The sequence below is a fragment of the Anser cygnoides genome, chromosome 8 (assembly GCF_040182565.1).
Source record: "Anser cygnoides isolate HZ-2024a breed goose chromosome 8, Taihu_goose_T2T_genome, whole genome shotgun sequence".
Classification (NCBI taxonomy): domain Eukaryota; kingdom Metazoa; phylum Chordata; class Aves; order Anseriformes; family Anatidae; genus Anser; species Anser cygnoides.
Window position 1 is genome coordinate 14,505,001 of NC_089880.1, and position 16,434 is coordinate 14,521,434.

Sequence of the window (16,434 nt, forward strand, 5' to 3'; positions counted from 1 at the left end):
GTTAGCAATGACAGCAGCTACATGGTAATAAAGCATCAGCATATAAGTCTGCTAATTTCTTGAACCAGTCATTGGATCATGTGAGGATTTTTCGTAAGGATGACCAAATGTTTTTATGCTATCTCTTTTAACCCTGAGAAAGTAAAGTAAACTGACTCTTGAATTTTGTGAAGTAGAGAGAATACTGCTTTTAGAGCTTACAGAAGACACAGTTGTATGGATCCAGTGCTGAATAACCACGTTTTCTTCTTATTCCCTGCCATAATCCATTTCATTTTTTAAAATTCATAACCTTGAATAGTTTTCTAAAATTACAGTTAATTTTTAGCTAAAGCCGGGATGTCTTTTTAGCCATTTTCAGCCTATAACTAGTTAAAAAAAAAAATAATAATAAAAAAAATTAATTCATGTTTCAGATGTGACAGAAGAGTTTCTTTTGGCATGGGTTTAACTTTTCCTAAATAAATTTAAAATTCAAGTTGTCTCCCAGTAATTAAACATGAATCAATGGTGTTACTTTACAAAGCCAACAGTTCTGGGTGCAAAAGGGAACCCTGTTACAACTCTCCAGTTACATGGTAGAGCCCAAGTAACAAAGTATGGTGGAGGTCTGTGTTTTTCAGTCCACTTTAGTCCATTATCTAGCAATTGCTATATCAGCTCTGTAAGATGAAATACTTCCTGAATATGCAAGATGCCTTTTGAACATCAAATACTTTTGAAATGTATCTGATTGCACCACAGTGCCTGAGAATATTAGTGATGAATTAGTTTGGCATGCCATTCAAGAACAATGCAGAGATTTTTGAGGAGAAAGAGCTTCCTTCATTTTACATCAAAGGCCCCTTCACTCCAGCTGTGTGCCTTCGCTCAACCTTGTAATGTGATCTAAATCAAAACAAACATTCAAAATCATTTCAATCCAGTTACAGAGCATGAGAAACAAAGCATATCTGTTAGGGAGCAGGGACACAGACTACAGGGGTGGGGATGAGTGCAGCATGCTGGCAGGGGATCCTGCCTGCCAAAACGCACCCACTGGCAACTGCTGCAGCAAGTATAGGGTCAAACAATACCATGAGGATAGGATGATGTGATAGCTGTGGAGAGATTCAAAGGTGATTTTTCTTGACATTTTCTAATAAAAGCAAAACAAAGCAACATACAACACTGTTCTTTTTCAAGGTTCTTTTTGGAAATGGGAGGATTTTTATCACGACTCTGATCTTCACCCACTGGAGAGCAACTGTTTCTGATGGGAGAAAAATAAACAGACTGTTTTAATAATAAAGCTTATCAGCATTCTGTTGAAAGATGATTTTGATGGAAACAGCCTCACTGCCCCTACTAATCTCTAACACAGATCAATCAAAAGGGCTCGGTGAGTTTAAACCAGAAGTTTATTCACTGGCCAGTGAAACATAAAGAACCTCTTTTTTTTTTTTTCCTTCTACAGTCCAGATTTTCAGTGGAAAATTATATTTATTGCCTGTGAGTTGTGGTATTGTCTGCTCTGATACAGCTGTGTCTTTAAAGCACCACTGATACAGCTGTGTCTTTAAAGCACCACAAACAGCTGCACAAAGCCCATGGCCCCTTGCTCCCATTTCAGCTCACTCCATCGCTCTTCATTTCAGAAAGGCGTTTCGTATTGTGACTAGTGTCACTGGACAAGTTTTGAAAAGGCAGGTTTTATTTCATAGGCATAACTGAACGCCAACAGTGCTGGAACCTAGAGCAGATTTTGATGGCAAATTTCTCTCAAGGCACCAGCCATGAGACTTTTCTGTGCTTCTCCAGCTCTCTGCTCACTGCAGGCAGGGTGGCAGCATCCCAGTGTGGGTAATGGCCCACCTGGCCACAAGATCCGCACCATCTCACATCAGGGTGGTGTGGCAAAATGTGGCACACACGCCTGTGCTCATAAAACATGCTTATGCCTCTCCTGCCAAGTGAACCTAGTCTGCTTTGCAGGAGGTTTTGGCATCAATTAAATAAAATGTGAATGCATGTCTATTTATTAGAGCAGACAGATTAGGTAACTGGATGGTAAAATCCTGTTACTTATGGAGGCTGTTTTGATTCCTGTTTTCTGGAGTTCAAGCAATTAAAACCTTCTTCAATGACTGCATGCACCAAAACAAACAAACAAACCACAATAAAATTAAAATAAAATAAAATAAAAATAAAATAAAATAAAATAAAATAAAATAAAATAAAATAAAATAAAACAAAATAAAATAAAATATTACTCAATAGGAAACTACTGGAGGGGAGGCATAAACAGAGTGGGAAAAAAATGAGGTAGACTCCAGCTGGAATATTCTGGGCAGCAGCTGTCCCTTCCAGGACAAAATGAATATACTGGGCAAGCCCTGCAGGTCTAGTTAGATAAGAGAATACTGGATAGCAGCAGTTTTACATGTGTACGGGCTGAAGAGTCTGTCCTCTGAACTTGTGAGAGACTGGGAAACAGTATAAGACTGATTAACATGAACACATTCCTCTTTCTCCAAACACAAATGAATTTTTTCAAGCAGAAGTAGCTGTGTGTAATGTGTCAGCAGATGTGTTCTGCATAGAGACATGAGTTTAACATTGCTCACCACCAAAATTATCTCCTTTTAAATAAGATGTCATGTTTTTGTCCTACACAGTATCCCTCTACAGCTATATTTGTTGGCACATAAGCCCATCTGAAATTGCCATCATTTCCCTTGAATGGGCAAAATGCCACCATAGCAGATGCATGAGCAATGAAACTAGAGCGAGTGGCAAGTCAGGTCATATCAGCATAGTCTCCTTTCCAGGAGTGAGGAAACAGCATTCTGCGGAGCTGTTCAGGACCTAAAATATGGGTATAATGGTATTATTTATTGACTCTTGAGCAAATTAACACAGAAGAATGCTGCCTACCAAATAAAGGTTTAGAAAGTGAGAAAAGTGTTTTAATAGTTACTTTTTACATAAGTTGCACAGAATAAAATATTGAGTCAATAAATTATTTTTCTATTTCATTTTCTGAAGAAAAGAGCTTTGTCTAAATAAAACACAAAATGAATGAATTCTTGTTTAGCCTGAAATACAGGAAAAATTATCCACAAAGTAAACAATTAATGTAGAATATTCCTTATAAATTTAACATTACCAGAAACACTTTACTTAAAATGTTTTTAAGAACCTGCTCAGTTAAACGAATGAGATTTTGTTTTGTTTTTGTTTTTAATTATCCCATGGGAATTAAAGTTTCTAAACTCAAGTATTTGCCCATGTCTATTTAGAGAGAATAGAACTGAGAAAACCACAACCTAACATGCTGGAGCTTTTCTTTGCTTTTGGAAGAACAAATCTGCTTTAGAAGTTAGGAAAGTGTTACTTTTGTCCCCTGCCCACCCCCTCGCCCTTTTTTTTGTTTGTTTGTTTGCTTTTAAAGAAACTGATTAAGCTTCTGATTATATATTTTTATACTTTTTCATGATATGAATTTGGTTTAAGAGATCTCTTAAATCAGGTTTCAAGCATGTTATCATTACTGAATTGATTACACAGCATAAACATATTAACAGTTTATAAAGGTTATAAGAAGGTATTATCTTTCTTTTTCTGAAATCAAGTGAGATTTATATTTTAGAAGAAGGAAACAACAAAAAGACACAAGAATTATTTTGGTTTCATTTTATGTTAACATTAAATACTAAAAAAAAAAAAAGAAGGTATTGAGCAATCTTGTATAGACACATTTTTTATATGATTAAGATTGGAAGTCTACATAATATTTATATATAAATGATAAATAGGAATTAGTGTAGAAGATTTTTCCCTGGTGTCACTGCTTTTTAGGCATAAATATGTTCAATTTTATTGTTGTTATTCTTATAAGGCATTAAAAAAAAAAAGAACAGTAATTCTCATTTGATTTTTCAGAGGTGCTTCATATGGAAAAAATAGAAAGTGTTTTTTACTTTCATAAAGGTGGATAAATTCTCAGAAATATCAGAGAGGGAGGATAAACACTGATAGTGGTCAGACCACTGGACCCATGGAAGTTCTCATGCATGTACTTAGGCACTAAAGTACCTAAGTATGACACCAGGGTGTTTATTTAACAGCTGTGGAAAACAACAGCTTGCCACCTTATTTCTGGCAAAACAAGAGCTGTAGATGATGTCACTGATGAATGCTGTGGTTTCTGTTTCCATACTCAGGAGAGGAGTCACTCACAATTTTTGTGGACAAAAGGAAGCTGAGCAAGAGGTCAGAAGGAAGTGATCCCAGCACCAACAGCTCTGCAGTGACTCTGGAGACTCTGCACCAGCTTGCAGCCTCCTACTTCATCGACAGGGACAGCACTCTGCGCAGACTCCACCACATCCAGATAGCCTCCACTGCCATAAAGGTACGGGAAGTACTCTGAGAGAAACCTTCAGACATGTTTCCGGATTCACTAGCTGCTTTTCAGGAGAGATGTTTTGATTAGTAAAAAAAGATTGATTAGGAAAATAACAAATTTTGTCCTAATCATTTTCTTACTTGAATCAAAGCATTAAATTTATAATGAAAAAGACAGTTAAGAGGGGGGTCTAACACACTGAAGATAGTACTCTCGATGAGCATCATATAATTTTAATGCTACAAATGTCACTTACAGAAGTATTAGGTCATTGAGACAATCTTTACATGTGCGTTCACCAATCATGTTTATAGCCAGACTTATATCTGCCTACAGGTACGTATAGTTTATGTTTTCCTTTGCACTTTTTTTTTTTTAAATATAGTTTAGTGTACTCTTATGATTGACATGAATTAATTTTTACTGATCTTTCAAAGATAGATGTATAAATGGAGCTCTTGGTTCTACAGAACTGTGGAGGCACATCCTATTTTCTGCTGGGAACTGCTTTGGTACAGTTAAAATACCCAACCTGCTGACTGCAGTAGGTCATTCATAGCACTAGAGGATAGTTGGCTAAGATCAGTGTCTCTGCAGGTATTATGTAAAGCAACAACTGTTCTTTTGAGCAAATCTTTAGCTGAATGTTTCATATTGGAAATAACTGCTCTCAGTCCATTTCCAGAATTGAAGAGCAAATCAAAATGCAATTTGCAGTTGAAAGCACATTAATTGTGAGGCTTTTAATGTAAGATGTGATTTAGAATCCACTGCATTTATTGGATCAGACCACTGGTAACTAGGGTCTTTATTAAAGACCATCTGAAGCCAATTTGTACTTTTCAGCTACTGTAGTTATTACTTAAGTAAATATAAATTTACATCCTCGGGAGTGTGGGGTCCTTTACATACATGCAGAATCTGTGGCATGGCAGCAACCACTTCATTTGTCTGCTGTTATATGGAGGATATTCCCCCGTCCCATCCATCTTGGCAACTAACCTCAGCTCAGAGCTGGTCATCCGCAGGTGCAAGACAGTGTTTGGCTCTTCAGGCATAACAGATGAAAACCCAGCAGAACCAACACAGAGTCCAATCTCGTCTGGGGGCTGCCTGCTGGATCACAGAATCTTGCTGCAGACTGTCCTACTACCTATCCCTCTGATCTGACTTACCTCTGCAATCTCATCATTCATTATGAAGATCTGCAGCAACCTTTAAAACTAGTCTGCTTCCATTGAAGCACAGGCAAAGTTTTCCTTCTTTGTTAAGATAATTTATTGGCAGGAAAAGGTAGTAACTAAAGTGCTAGAACATAGAAATGCAGAAGCAAAGCAATCTCTGAAAGAAATGTCTCCTATTAGGTGCATTTTTAAAGCAATTCTGTGCTATAATACACAATTAAACCCTGCTTGCTAATGATTTAGGTAATGAACGTTCCACATGTCGAATGTTTTTTACAAATACCACAAAACGACCAAGTTTTCTCTATACACCCCCACTGTTCATGAGATGGATACGAATACAAGTTGTAGTCCATACGCCAATCTGATTTGGGTAATTGACTGCAGCAGGTCTCTAGAAAATGGTTTTCACATCAGATGCAGCAGTACTGATACATGAAACACTCATTTTATAGCTTGCTTTCATTGAGATTGGGAATATTTGCATTACAGATTTCTATTGTTAGAACACTAAACATAAAAACCTGTTTAGGTTGAACACTGAACACGAGCAGACAGAGAAGGCATTTTTTTGTTCTGTCCACACAGATTTTTGAAACACTGCAGTGGTTACATTGGAAAGCCATCAAATAATGGTCCAGATCCATGGTGTAAATAGAATATTTCCAGATTATTTATTAAAACATACTAATAACTGAGTTAGACAACAGGCTTGCAGGGCCAGATCTCACCATCCCTGCGGTTAAACCTGGGGGCAGATCTGGCAGTAGTAACACCCTGCGGGACCTGAGGACAGGGGGGGCCATCACCCATCTCTGTGCCTTCCCCTCCTGGACTGCTCCAGGGAGGGGAGTGAACCTAGCCTGTAAACTTCTGCGTGGGCTAATTCACAGAAGCCTTGTCTGCCTTGCTCTACACAGCTCTGCTCAAAATGTTCTTCATGAGAGGTAAAACAGGATTTGCAAAGGCAGTCCAAGAAATGTTCCTTCACTTCGCCATAACTCCCTACTGACAAATCCAATACTAAGGTATTGGAACAGGTGATGATTTTTTCCCCACATTTAGAAATCTCTGAAATTGTGAAATTTATAAGTTTTTCGAGCAATACACAATCATTTTTTGATTGCTGACTAGTTAACAAAAAATATTATGTTCAGAATCTATTTAGTATTTGACACTATCATTTATGATTCACTCCCAGATAGCAATTCCGTGTCTTAAACACCATTTGCATGTACATAAAACTTCATTTAATTGAAAAGAAAAAGACTAAAAGGATAGTTATTTTTTGAATTCCTTGTTTTCCCTTTTTTTATCAGTCAATTTTAGTTAGATTTCAGATGGCTTTTTTAATATGCTGTATACTAGATTCTACTCTACTAAAAGAGTTCTTTATATTTAGGAAGAAAGAACTGAGAATATCAATATGCTTCATATTACTCATGCCCTTACTAGGAAAAACTCAGCTATCCTTTTGGGAATGTGTACCTGAATGAAACAAAAAACAAAAAAATCAGAACAGGCAAGACAAAACACAAATCAAAATACACAGTACTCTGGATAAAATACAATGCTTCAGTGCGCAAATGAGCATCCAGAATCAAAGGTAAGGAGTAAAAGTATCCTTAACTTTGGTTCTTTGGATCATATAACTACATACTGTAGTGCATTTTTTACCTTTTGAAACAGGTTTCTGATCATGTTTGGAGACATGATGCTTGATTAAATAGGCTGCTGGTCTGTAAACAATTCCAGTGTTTTCATGAATATGAATTAACGTTATATTGTGCAAAGAACATCTGCATTACCTCTGCATACAAATTCATACAGTTTAAAACAATCTTTTAATCGTTTGGGTTTCTTTATCAATGTTAATGTTCTGCCATAAAGGTGTTCCTGGAGTTTTGGACTTCCAAAACAATCAAGAGACATTTGATACTATATATGCTTGTTGGCTTGTTTGTTTTTCACATTTCCTGTAACTATGGGCAATCCGAAACTGAAATTTTAGTTAAAAACAACTTTGCACAACCATGTTCTTCTGTTTGTAGTGTTCTCAAATGTCTGTCTTGATGACTGTAACACCTCTAAAAATATTCCTCAAGAAATTAGATCATGAAGACACATTCTTTCCTTAAAAATAAAAATGTTTTCTCCTAAAATGGAAAAGGATTTTATTTACAAATTCCACCATGATATATATCGTAAACAAATTGCTGTGTTAATTCTATGCCTCTTCTTGCAATTTTTCTCTTATGTTGACTTATTTAATCTGTCATTTAGGCTAACTGATTTGGGAAAGAGATATTTTCTGTTTGGTTGCATTGTAACTTGGTAATACATCAATAAGATTTAATGATCATTTAAAAGGAAAAAAAAAGTCACGATAATATTATGGGAAGAAATATTCTCTCTTCTACTGGACCATGAGGCAGAAGGAAAAAAACTAAGCATGCAAGAGCAGAGGGGCACTGGCAACTACTTTTGAAACACCACCGAAGATGGATTTGTCTAGGACAGGAAAAGATGAGCATTCAAAAGTGCTAGAGCAGTGCTCAGTCAAATGTAAGGATAGCAATGAGTAATTCATCCATTCACAAACTGTATCTGTTTTTATGTTTGTACATTTAGATCTTAATGTTTCCAGCTTCTTCTTTTAGTGTGTTCTCCACAGATTAAGGTCTAAGTTTTGTGCAGATGGGACATTGAGAGGGATCCATTAAGTCTCTTGAGCTGCAGAGCCAAATATTACGTCAAATATTAGATGTGAATAATCAAGCTCAATCAGTCTTCTGAGAAAATATACATATATGTATATATCACTATGGATATATATGTTTTCTCAAATATTACAAACAAAAATGGAAAAAACTCTTTGGAAAGCACATATAATGAAATATTTTTCTCCCTTATGTACTTAAAACAATTAATACTTGAGCAACTCTTATATTTTCAACTCAAATTCATTGAGATATGTAGTAACTGATTTTTTTTATTATTTTATTTTCTTACAGGTCTTGATACATTATTTTGTGGGACTGATCAGGAAGATAAGATTTTGATAAGTTTCATAATTATGGTTTTCTGTCAGAAAAGCTGATTTTTGTTACAGAGAAAGGAAAACATTAGGAAGGGGGAAATGAGAATTAACATTAAAGTCTTCAAGCTTAATTATTATTTATCTATTGTAAAACAAACCTGTAATTCAGACCAAAATCTGTTACTGTGCAGCATGAGAGGAGTACAAAAGATATATTTGATAAATCAAGTTTGTTAATCAAATGTATTTATAATCAGGTTTGTTGATTGTGACATAATTATCTTAAAAAACAAAAAAAACAAAAAAAAAAACACTAAACCAAAACCAAATCAAAACAAGAAAAAACGACATTAGCACAACTGATTGAAACTTCACATTTTTACATTGACAAGACATTGTTTATTTCACATAAAAAGAGGAAAAACCACCAAGTCAGATTTTCCAACTGGAAATCAAATGTTCATGGGAGCTACCCAGAGCCTATATCAATATTTGACTTATTTAAAAATCCCTGATACATGCATTATTTCAATATTATTTTAATGCATTCATTTTAGTGTAAGTAGTTAGGCTCGTATGTTAAATCAACAGTTTGCAGCCTTAAGGGCATCACTGGAAACTCGCCAAAAGCCTGAGAGCTGCATCTAATTTGCATATTTACATGAATGCACATCCTGTTGTGTTTGAAATATTACAGATCCAACATTACTTCCCTTGTATACTCATTTTAGAAGCTTTTTCCTATGAATATTTCTCTTCAGATGCACTGACAACTGTTAAGTCTCCCTATTAACATGCATATTAGGATGATGGGGCATGTGCTCCTTGTGTTTTATATAATCCTGTAAATTTATGGAAGCATAATACAGACAAAGCCAGGAAAGGTTTTCTTTCTGTTTGTGTTTAATGAGCAATGTTCTCAGCTATTCCAACTCACTGATGCTCTAACCTCTGTACAGCCATACTAATCTGCATCTGTTGAAGATTTAACCATAACTGAATGTCCAGGGGAAGGTCAAATGACCTGAGACCTAGCACTATAAAATAACCCTTATCTGTATGGCTGACCTTTTCCTTCACTGACTGATGGATGGTGTAAACAACATTTGAAGGTCACAAGGTTCCTTAGCACCTTCTGTGACAGTATTCTGTCTTTGCCCACTGGCAGAGTGACCTCAGTGTACTGCCCTGAGATCATGCATCTGTTCTCCTAGCACCTAATTAGGAGACTTTTTCAATGGTGGGTAGATGGGGGCTATAAATAAAATGTCCAAACGTTTTTCTGCTTTCTGAGTGTAACACAATGGGGAGACACAGCAGTATAAGCTCTTACCCCTATAAGCAACCCTAAGTCCTGTTCACTGGAAGCCACTGTCAATTCCACCACTTAGTGGAATGACATTATTAGTGAGAATTAGCTTACACCACTGCCTGCCCTTGGCTACTGTTGCTCTTGAATGTAGGATTTGCTCTGAGGAAGTGCTATGTTGAGAAGAGCACACAGCTTTATAGGACCATAGATAGTTAAGAGGATGTGCTAAACACTTGCTGAATGAAATTTACACTAGAACAGATATGCAGAACAGATAAGAAACACCTGTAGTTTATAAGAACAGGGTTCTATTGTGATGGTAAATATATCTGATTATATATGAATGACCCCATCTCACAGTGGACTGCTAGAAAGGAAACGTAAATATTAAATGAATTAGCTTCTCAATCAAAACTCGGACTGAAATCCAGACTATATTTTTGTTTCTTTGTCTGGTCTGAAAATACTTCCTGCCTTTTTTTTTTTTTTTTCTAAATTTTTCTTTCATACCTTCTATTTGAGTGTGGTTTCCTGTGGATTCAACTAGTTGCTGCAATCAAAAGTGGAAATGCTGCCCTTGTCAAATTCCTGACAAACTCTAAATGTTTCCACAGTTTTGCCTCATGGCAAAATTTTTGAAGCTTTTGAGGGCATGACCTGAAAGCAGTACCATAATTATGTGCTGAGACAATTACTTCATGTTGCTCAACAGGGTTTATTTGCTCAGAAGCAGCCCTGAATTTCTACAGCTATATCCCTTCTTTTTTCTGAAGATAGCTCAATCTCTGGTAGCTCTGGTATCACAGTAGCACATGCTACTGCACAGCACAGAATTTGTGCTAGTCTCATTATAAAATTGAAATACGTGAGGCTTTATACGTTTATGTCTGGGAGCTGTTGGGGATCTTTGGATCAAATTGCCATAGACATTACAAAATATCATGACTGCTACGTAGGGACGTAAACTAATTCTAAGAATACACCAGCTGTAAAGGTTAGGGATTTATTGCCAGATCTTATTCAGGAGTTTAAGGTGATAAAATTAAAAACAACCTTAATTCATTTGGACAGTAGAGTTCTAATTAAGTAGAAACTCCACATCTGCTTTTCCTCAGAGGTAGTGTGGAGGTCAGCTCTTCAGTTTGTGAGAAACACTCCGTAGCCAGTAACTTCGGCTCAGGCGAGGATCTCAGTGAAGTAGTAATTTATTCGCGATTGGAATGGCGGGCGCCCCACAAGCAGGAGAGCGCACCTACTAGTTCTAAAACACAGTTTATATACTTTTTGATGACAGGACCCTCCCCTGTTTCCCCACTGGAGTGGGTAATCCAGGCTCACAATCTATCTGATGCTTCACAGACAATGCCTGGCCTTCAGTTGCCGGCCTGTTTTTGAGGTGGTAATGTTTTCTCCCCTTATCTGGCTTGATTTAACATAGTGATTTTCACCTGATTGCTCTAAGGAGTCTGGTTGTCTGCATTTTACGAGGTCACCTGCTGAGCTTTCTTATCACTGTAAGCATATCTCAATACCACATTCCTTCCTTCTAAACAATGTAACACTGCAAAAACAACATTTCTATTCCCACAAGTTGGTGTAAAACAACACAATTCCTTAGAGAATCTGACCCTCGCTATCCCAGTCAGAGGAAAAGGGGGGTGGGGGGTGGGGGGAGGGAGTCACACATGCAAGTTCATGCAATCACGTTTTACTACATAATCTCGGAGTGCATATTCAGCAACATAATTGACACCATGCATCACAGCAGCTGCAACATGACAATCATAAAAGGATATGCTTTAGCAGCCTCTAACACAGACTACACTTTCTCATTATGTTTTCAGTAAAGCGTATAGAGGAGTAATGAGTGAGAGAAGTTCTAACATTGCCAGCTAGTTGGTGACAGCATAAGATGCTTTCAAAGCAACAAAATTGCACATAATGGAGATGTTATGATATATACTTTGGAAAGACTTTAGATAATTATTCTTCAGTCTTAAAAATAAATAAAATAAAATAAATAAAAATAAAGTAGAATAAAACAAAATATACCAAGAATAGACATAGTGGAACATAACAAACTGAACAACTTTGTTAAATTAATTATGTAGTTTAGTCAAGAGAGGAGCAAGGAGAAAAACAAAAGACAGGATGAAAAAGGAGAGGAGAGGAGAGGACAAGACAGGACAGGACAGGAGATATAGATATCTTATAAATTCTATATGGAATATATATGGCATATATATGGAATATAGAATTTATAAAATATTTTCATGTATTTTGCTTTTAGAGTTTATAATTAAAACTTGAATCTAGTCTTCCTCTTGAATCTTATTAATTTAATGATACAAACACCTCTGAAAATATCCTTCATGTTTAAATCTTTTAGAGGCAACGGATAATGAGACTTATATCATTGAATTCTCATGCAATTCACAATTATTTCTATCTTCAGGACTTCACTTGGTACTACAGCAGGATTTACATTTTTGACAGCAAAACTTTATAATGCAAGCAATTCATTATAATGTTTACAACATCAATACATGCAATGGCAGAAGCTGCCTTTAAGAAAAAACTCATCCAGGAAGGATGCTTTCTATAGTGTAAACTGATTGCTATACTGTGCTTTCAACTCTTTAATGTCTGAAGTGATGGTGTTTTCATCAGTGTTCTACAGATTTGTTTTCTGAATCAAGCATTCAAAACAAAATTATTTGTAATTTTGCATGGTACAATCTTACACAATAGATAAGCTCCATAGAAGTCAATGAAGTCAACATGGTTTCTCTGTGCACAAATCAATATCATTGAGATCAGGGTTTTCTCCATTCAAACTCAACCATCATCTTCCTAATTTATCAAACCAGTTTTCATATTCTTTGTTCAGATTACCAAAATTAACCCTCTAATTCCCACAAAATAGGAGCTACATTCCGTGTTCCTGGGGGGAGCTGCAGCATTCTACCTTTGATATTTGCTTCCTGAAAAGTAAAATAATAATATATATAATAATATATAATAATATGTACTATAGCATCTTAGCTATACTAGTTCATTTTTTTCTAACAGTTTTAATAATCCTACTAAGTAGAGGACACTGGTATACAGTGTCCTACCTAGTATGCAGATTTGTAAGGAATATATCTTCTCCAAAGTACATAAAGCCTTGAAAATGAAAATCATTTCGTGTTTTTTTCTTTGTCTTCTAATGAAATCCTTACTGTGTAAAGCGATGATAAAATAGTACTGATAATAGAGAAAATGGATTGAAGGGGTACATTAATATTTTTTTCTTCCATCTTATTTTAGTCAATTTAAGTAGACTTTATTCTTAATCTGGTTGTCTGTTTGAAATACAATATTCATGGCAATACTGAACCATACATATCATTGGAAGAAATGAACACACTAAATACACATAAAGCATAGCAATTTAGATAATGTTAAAAGTTATTTATTTATTTATTTATTTATTTTTAGAATATACATGAGGACCTGTGCTTTTCAATTTTTAATGTATGTTTGAAATTTTTTCATTTGGCCATATAGATTTATCTATTAAAAATAATCTTGTAGAAAGCAGTTGTTATATTACACAAACACAGGGGTAAAAAATTATGCTGTTCTTTCTTGAGGTAAATAATTCAAGCATTACAACTGTTAAACTCCAGAGCACCAGGAGCTTAAAAATGGTAAGACAATTAGCAAAAATAATTAAGATAATTTAATCAAGCTTGTCAATGACTTCAGTGTCAATTTACACTGGGGAGGATCTGGTCTTCATGAAAATATAGGAAGCTAGCAAGTGTCTACAGCACACAGTAAAAGCAGTTATATACTATCTCTTTTGATATCTCTTTTTTTTTTTTTCTTTTTATTTCTTTTTCTTCTGAACTTCTCTCTAGATTTTCATGCTCACAGGAGCTCGAGGTCTCTTTTTTTTGGTCTCTTTTTTGGTTGAAGAAATGTGCTCGTCTTTATGACATCATTCTTTGCTCTAGGTATTCTCATCTACATCAGGTTCAGAAAGAAATGAATGAAACAAATCCTTGGACAATATTCTGTACTCTAAACAATTTTTGCACATAAATTCATTAATGAAATATCTGTCCACATCCAAGGCCTAATGAATGGGCCTTGATATTTTGCAGGGCCTTCTATTACCACAAATCAGGATGATTTGAAGGATTTTTCATCTAGGCACACCACTTTGTCATGATAACATTGCCCCTTGAGATTAAGTCTAAGAGCAGTATTCTGCATATTAATATTATCTCTTTGTCTGCTTCATCAAATAAGAATATCAAGACTCACTCGTTCACTATCCGAACCTTCCTAAAAAGCAGTCAGTTTGTTCATTCATGAATCTTTATAGATGGTGAATGAGTTAAGGTTTAGTAGAAGAGTTTGATGAAAACATCCTTAATGCCATGGGGCAAAGGTATTTTCACTGTCAGAAACATGGAAAACAACAGGGTACAACTCCACAATGTTCCATCAAACTTAATGTTGATATATACTGGGGAGGATCTCATATTTCTCAATGAAAATATGGGATATTGGCATGACTATATAGGAATTTGCCACCCAGCTGTTTTTCCTACCTCTCAAGATTTTTTTTTTTTATTCTTTGTTTTTCCATTTCACAATGGTCTTTTGTTACAGTAAAATTAGAGATATTTGAGTACTATTTTATATGCATGTACTTAGGAGTATTTTGATTATTTAATGCAAACATATGAATTCTGTTTTACTTGTGTTCTTCTGAATAAACTGTGGAACTTTTATTTGAAGTTTTCGTTTTACTTCCTGAGCTGAAGTGCAGTTTTGGATAGATTTGCTTGCATTTATTCTGTAAGATATTTTTGTGTATACATTAAAATTTTAAGGGATACCAAGAAAATATAGTTTGGTTCCTACATCTCTTCCAGTTCTCATTTGCTAAAGGTAGCTTCCACAATCTTCAAATCTTGGAGTGACATTAAAAGTTTCTATATTTAAGGTTGAGCATAACCAAAAACTTCCCAGTCCTTAACCTGGATGACAGGGCTTAAGTTTGAAATAAATGATCTTTTTTTCCAATTAGTTTGACAGACTAAATTTGAAAGACCAGACCATAAAAAAAAACACACAAGTACCAACTCATATTTCCAATAAATTTCAACTGAACTGAGAAACTTGGATTCAGCCCTCCTCCTTTCCAATCTATAGCAGAAAGGCAATAAGACAATAGAATTATCCAGAAAACACTAGGTCTCAGAGGAAAAAAAACAACAAAAAAGGGGAATTTATTCTGTTTAGGGAAAGCTGCTCTGAGTTTATGATTTGTTGTTTTTTTTTTTTACCAACTCTTTTTTTCTTTCAAATAGTAATTCAACTGCAAATTTGTTTCTTTCATTTATGCCTTACCTTTCCCAATCTTTATTTATTTATTTATTTGTCAAGAGCCATGCTCACTACCATAGCAGCAAGCTTTCCGTTTGCTTAAAAAATGTTATCTGAATTTAAATTAGGTAAAATTAACGATTACAATAGTTGTTTGATTCACGGTAGAGACTCAGAGATCAGTAGAGACACAGCAGAGATCTAGAACTGTGTGAATATTTGCATTGTCATAAAATTTAGCCTCAAAAAAAAGTTCAGTGTATTTACTGTCAGCTATTTACCATGAGCTCATGATTGCAGAAAGATGACCTCACATAGCAAGTTAATATCCTAAATAAAATGCCTCCTTTTCCAGTCTTTCTTCGCTGGTGCTTTCTCTGCTATGTGTAGTCTGAAACAAGCCTGTAAACACTGATAGTTCTGCCTGAAGACTGGCAGCTGGAACAAAAATAGGAACTCTGTGGGAGAAGTTTCTATGAGTAATTTACATATGAAGATTAATCATAGTAAATGACAGATTTTACTTTTCAGACCACTGGGGATTTATGCTGTTTTATGTAATCCCTCAAAGGTTTCCTTAACACCCCACGCTGCAGTGAATTCAGAAGTTGCTTGGGCGACAAAGAACCAAATGCTACTGACATTTCCTGTATCTTGTGGGAATCCCACAAATGAAGTCCTCAAAACTGCTTGGATGATATAAAAGCTCATTTATCAAATTAAGCACCCAGTACTCCGAGTCTTACAATTAGGGTAGAGTTCATAAGTGCTTACATTTATTTTTACTATGAACATTGCTCCTTAACTCACTTAAATGACATAGAAAATATCAGCAAACATATACACTTCAAAACAGATTTAACACAGCATTTTGTGCTTTACTATTTTTAGCCAATTTGGTAATTGAGTTTCAATTAATAATAAATATTTTCTGATATTTTTCCCTAACAAATAATATTTACCAAGCAACACATGCATTTAGTTTAAAAGATAAGTGCCAGAGATTTGATTTCTGAATCCCAAGTCTCTAATAATTCTTGTAGTGAAAGAGCTGGCCAGTCATATTAGCCTACTTTGAATAAGAATCGTATTATCTGTATCAATATGCTATACATGATAT

The 16,434-nt window shown here is 35.3% G+C and overlaps 1 protein-coding gene across 3 annotated transcripts in view; it reads left to right on the forward strand.

The window, feature by feature from the left end:
• BRINP3 (BMP/retinoic acid inducible neural specific 3) overlaps positions 1 to 16,434 on the forward strand; it is a 234,667-nt gene that overhangs the window by 136,696 nt on the left and 81,537 nt on the right. For all 3 annotated transcript variants that reach the window (XM_013191480.3, XM_013191482.3, XM_013191483.3), the window contains exon 4: positions 4,206 to 4,396. In XM_013191480.3, coding sequence (XP_013046934.1) covers positions 4,206 to 4,396 — 191 coding nt within the window. The remainder of the gene's footprint in view (positions 1 to 4,205; positions 4,397 to 16,434) is intronic.